Source organism: Monoraphidium neglectum (assembly GCF_000611645.1).
Source record: "Monoraphidium neglectum strain SAG 48.87 unplaced genomic scaffold scaffold02043, whole genome shotgun sequence".
In the NCBI taxonomy this organism is placed as follows: domain Eukaryota; kingdom Viridiplantae; phylum Chlorophyta; class Chlorophyceae; order Sphaeropleales; family Selenastraceae; genus Monoraphidium; species Monoraphidium neglectum.
The window spans coordinates 5,825-10,977 of record NW_014011585.1 but is presented as its reverse complement, the minus strand read 5'-3'; the positions used below and the strand labels follow the sequence as shown (position 1 = coordinate 10,977).

General features: G+C 62.5%; 1 protein-coding gene across 1 annotated transcript; it reads right to left on the bottom strand.

Moving 5' to 3' along the window:
* Positions 1-178: 178 nt before the first annotated feature.
* On the bottom strand, positions 179-967 carry MNEG_9732 (hypothetical protein; the record flags this gene model as incomplete). The annotated part of the gene is made up of 2 exons (XM_014041797.1): positions 179-456; positions 796-967. The coding sequence occupies 2 exons, from the start codon at positions 965-967 to the stop codon at positions 179-181; spliced, it is 450 nt and encodes a 149-aa protein (XP_013897251.1).
* Positions 968-5,153: the final 4,186 nt, after the last annotated feature.

Genomic DNA, 5,153 nt, shown 5'->3' with positions numbered 1-5,153 from the left:
GGGGGGGGGGGGGGGCGGCGTGACGTGGGGCAGCGCATTTTGGGAGTAAACAAGTGCAAGCGGCAGCCGGCCAAAGGGGCGAACGACTGATCGATCAATACAGGTCGAAATACTTACCCCATAGCAGCCTTGCTTCGACCTGTCCAGCGCCACGCAGCACGGGTGCGGGTCACCCGCGCTATCTGCTGCTGCGCTCCTCGTCTGCCGGCCCGCCGCCCCTCCAACTCCCACTGATGTGAGCGCCCAGCCCCATGTTGCGCCCCATCACCTGCAAGAGAGTGAACTCGTCCGGCGGCATGTCACCACGCCGCCCAGGGCCAGCGGCAGCTGCGGTCGCCACTGGCGCGGCGTCGAAAGCGCCGCCGCCACCGGCAGTCGAGGGGGCGCCCGGCGGGGCGTACGGTGCACCGACCAGGCGCATCCAGCTGCACACCAGCCCCGCCATCTGGGCGCAGCCTGGGGTATCACACAACATGCGGGCGGGGAGAAGCGCCAAGCCGGCTGAGATGAGTGTGAAATTCGCGCTCTACGTGCAACTTGCCACCTGACGCATCCCTGAGGGCAGCCATCCGTCTCCACCCCAAAACCAGCGGGCCCGCCAAGCCAACCATGAGCCGGCAACATGCCTAGACAACAAAGACGATTGATTTCTACCCCTTGCGCTCCCTCTTCGCTCGTAAAACGCCCGCCAAAACCCCACCGTTGCCAGGCGCACCCTCCCCAGCTGCTGCTGGTCAAACGCCCGCGCTGGCACGCCCCCCCCCCAAAGAAAACGTCACACAGACTCGCGCGCACCTTCGTAGCTGGTGGTGAGGCTCTCTATCACCTCCTCGGGCTTGCCCCCAGCCCTGATGTAGCGCCCCACCACCTCAGCCATGCCGGGCTCCATAATGGCGTCGGGCGCGCGCATGGCGCCCTCCAGGGACAGCAGCTCCTCGGTGGGGGCCGCCGCAGCCGCCGCCGCCATGGCGCCACGCGTCAGCCCCGGCACCGCCGCTTGGAGGGCCCCGCAGCGCCGCTAGGCCCGCGGCTCCGCTGGGCCCGCAGCTGGGCACCCGTGGTTAGGCCGCGACGCCCACGCGCGCTCCCCTCACGCTGTGCCAGCCACTCCCGCTGCTGGGGGCCCGCCGGGCCGACAGCCGGACGGAGTCGCTGCCCGCAAGCTTGGTGCCTGAACGGCTTCGCAGGAGGGGCCGCCGTTCGTTCTTGTCGCTGGAGTTGAGGCGCCTGCAGCGGGTCCAGGTCAGCTCGCCCGCTGGTGTGTTGTTGGCTGCGCTGCAGGTCTTCAATTGTCACGCTTGCCAAACAATAAATTAGGATACCAGCTCGCTCTGAGAATGAACAACGAATGCTTGCATGATCTCGATCGCGATTAGATCTAGGATTGCTTCAATATAATGGCATAGGGCGCTGTTTGCTGAGAACTGCTTTGTCCAACAAAGCGCTATCGTCAACACATGTCCGTGTGCGATGGCACTGGTCATGCTGCGTGATGCCATCCACGCAGCTGCACTGCGACCAACAGGGCGCGTGCTCAGCATGTGAGCAGGCAACACCAGGAAAGTAAACATCCCGTCCCACTGCCATCTCTGCTGATGGAGCTTTTCTATGAAGGCACGACGTGGGCGGTGGGCCAGTATCAAGATCGCTGGTCTGACGCTGGGGGCTGCTGTTTTGAGAGACAGCAGCAACGCCAGTCTCTGGCTTGCACCGCTGCCGCCTCAACACGTGTGGGTGCGTGCATGCGGCCACAGTCAGCAAAATAAACGCAGCAACCAATGGCGGCCGGGTATGCAGGTGTTGGGGTCGGAAAGAGACCCGGCCCCTCTCACACAAGTAAGAAAGCAACGGGCAACCCCGCTGGGGGGCAGGCGCCGGCCTCTTAGTCGCACCGGGCGACCCTGACAGGCAGGGAGGTGAAAGCGCCCAAGAAGCATGTAACCTTAGCATTGCAGCCTGCCGCGCAGCGGAGGCTGACGACGGCGGGCACTAGCACTGGTTTGATTTCAGGTGTGTAAGGGGCGATGGTGGGGTCAACGAACAGAGTCCCGTCTCCAGAATGCGGCGAGGGATGCGGCGTCAAAATGCTGCCTGCGTGCGCTTCCCATTGAAGGGTGCACGCAAAGCCTAAGGGGGGCGCAGAGATGAGTCGATTGCGCAGCCAAGCTGGAACAAGCCCTTGAGTGAAACTCGCGCACAGGCAAAACGGCAGAGAAATATGAGCGAGGCTACGAGGCACAAGCGCAGTTGCTGCATGGAGAGCCGCATTCCTTGTACCGCTGCTGAGCCGCCGCCCAACCCTCAACACGCGCGGGTGTTAGAGATAGTGAGAGGCTCTCTGAGTCACGGAGAGCGAGGACTCCCTCCCTCGCGCAAGGGATGACAGAGAGGGGTGGGGCGGGGGGAGGGGGCGTGTCAATCGGCACCCGTTGCAGTGAGTCACTGCAACGGCTGGGGCTGCTCGAATGCCAACGCTGCTTCTGGGCTGCCAGCCTGGCCAGCGCAGGCCATGGGCTGGCAGGGTCCCAGCGGGCCCATCATGCTGCAGACCTCGCTGGTTGTAGATGCAAGGGTCATGCCCCGGGGAGCAGACCAGCCAGGCCGTGCACTTCCAGAGATCAGTGAGCCCCCCCCCCCGCCCCGCACCATGTGCCGTGCGGCTGCAGCTTCCTGAACCATAACCATAGTGCATGCCGGGGCCACAGCGCATGCGGTATGCTTGGCACACGGTGTGCCCGCCGAGCAAACCGTGTCGCATTCGGTGCCGAGGTTTAGTGGCAACAACCCTCCGTCTGAGGGCTCCCAATTGACACTTGCACCGAGAGGGGAGGGCGGGGTAGCACAAGATGCCCGTAATGTTTCCTGTGCAGATCATGATACCCAGCAGTTCCCCAGCAGCACGCCTGGCCAAGGCTTGTCCCTGGGCAGGGGCTGGACGTCAACGGGCTTTAGACCAGACCGGCAGGCAAGAGCAAATGCAGTGGATGGTGCCTTTGTCTTATCACTACGGACAGGTCAATACTTAGGCTCCCCACATGAACAGCATCACACCTGCAACTGCCTGGGGCCCTGGCAGCCCTCCCCTGTCGACGGCGATCAACGCGGTTGTGGGACCCCTGAGAAGTCTGTTGTGTGTTGTCAAGGCCGCTGCTACGGATAACAGGTTGCCGGTTGGCTGAAGGCACAACGAAGAAAACTAACAAGTACATCCGCATAGCTGCTGTTAACACCCACGCAAGCACTGAAGGACACGAACCGCACGTATTGACGTGCGACGGCGGCAGTGAAGCATTGAAATCTTGCTTTGTCCACCAACCTGAACAGATCACACATGTGCACTTGCCAAGAATCTTTTTGATGAATACAGACAAGTTTATGTGACGGGATTCGTTCCTTGTCGAGGGAGATCTGAGGCTGTGACCGCACTCCTATTCGCTGCAGCCACCTGCCGTGCAACTCGACAACCTACCTATCCGGATAACAATAAGTTCCCATGCATATGGCTCAGGGGTTCTGCCCATGGTCTCCCTGGCCCCAGCCGTTACATGAGGCGCTGCTCAAGGAACGCCGACAGGTGCATCTGCATGCCTTTGCGCTGAAAGCGGAAGTTATGATTACGTGATGCTATTATGTTTTAGAAGCAAGGGCGACGGGGTTGAGAGCCACTGCACACCCGCTGCCGCGCCCCAACTTTCCGCACTCGTTCGCTCGCACCCCAACCCAGCGGAATTTGCGGCTCTCTCTTCCTTCTTCCAGCCTTGATTGATATATGAGATATATTAATTTTGATAGCTTTTATCACAATAGCTGTTAGGAGGACTTCTTTGACAGAACGCGTCGGAGCCGCTTCGACCGGGTCTTAGGAGCGCAGGTGGATTGAGCAAGAACTGTTAATATGATGGAATTCGAATCTTACATACAGCACACTGCGGCTGCATGCGCTGCCGCGCCGCCGGGGGGCGCCGCGGTGTTGAGCCCCTGCTCGCCGGTCATCGCCGCTGCCGGGTGCAGCAAGCGTGCGCGGCTTGGCCTGGGGCCAGTGGCTCCGGCCGCAGCAGCAACGGCGTGCCACAGCAGCGATGGGCGCAGCTGCTGCTCCCTGGGTACGGGCCTGGACCTCCGCAGCCTGGAGGAGTTGGCACAGTGCGCTTGGCCAGGTGCGCGGGCGTAACCTGGGCTGTGCTTCTTGCGAGGAGCACGAAGAGTCCTGGGACCGACAGATGCACAGGGTAGAGAACTGCTGCAACACGGGCGTGTATCGACATTCTGAGCAATAGTCAGGGTGGCGGGCCGCATGGGGGGCAGCGCTGGGCTGCAAGTGGCGTTTGTTGGCAAGTAGCGTTAGCGCGTGTCTGCACCTCGGCTGCCTCCTCACAACTGCCAGGTGCTATGGCAGATGGGACACCCAGGCAGTATGTTCCCTAGCCGCCTACTCTGGTCATTTGCAATGAACCGGTCTCTACCTCCCCGTGCACTGCCCTTTCCCTAACTGGCTCATATCCCCTCCGTCGTACCCCCCTTCCCACCAGAGTGTGAGACCTGTGGACGCCAGGACCTGCTGCATCTGAGCTGCAACAAGTGCGCCAGCCCAGTGTGCGGCGACTGCGTCGGCGGAATGTGCGGCGTCTGCGGCGCCGACCTTCAGCGCGCGTTCAGGGGTGAGAGTCGGGGCCGCGGGCCAGGGTTGGGAAGGAGCCGCTCGAGTTGCCAACGGCCAGCATATCGCTCTGTAAGCAACCAAGGCGCTGATCGTGTAGGATGGGGCTGCAGTTTTAAAACACATCTTACCGAACCCTCTCCCTCTCCCCCCAAAACACACATTGTCTTTCCACAACAGGCTGTGACCTCTGCGGGCGCGTCTTCCGTCGCCGCGCCACCCGCATGTGTGTCCATTGCACCGAGACCTGGTGCTTCTCCTGCATCGACCGAGTGGGCACCTGCGGCTGCGGGGGCCTCACTGAGGAGGGCTTCCTGCGGCCCCTGGAGCTGGTGGAGGCCGCCCCACCACCCAGGGGCACGGACGGGGTTTTGGAGCCAGTGGGGCCGTGCCTGTCAACGGCCAGCAGCTGCAACCTGGCGGCATGCACCGCGGACACCGCGGTGAGCGGCGGGGCTGCGGCGGCAGCGGCCGCGGAAGGCGCCGCGCTAACGCT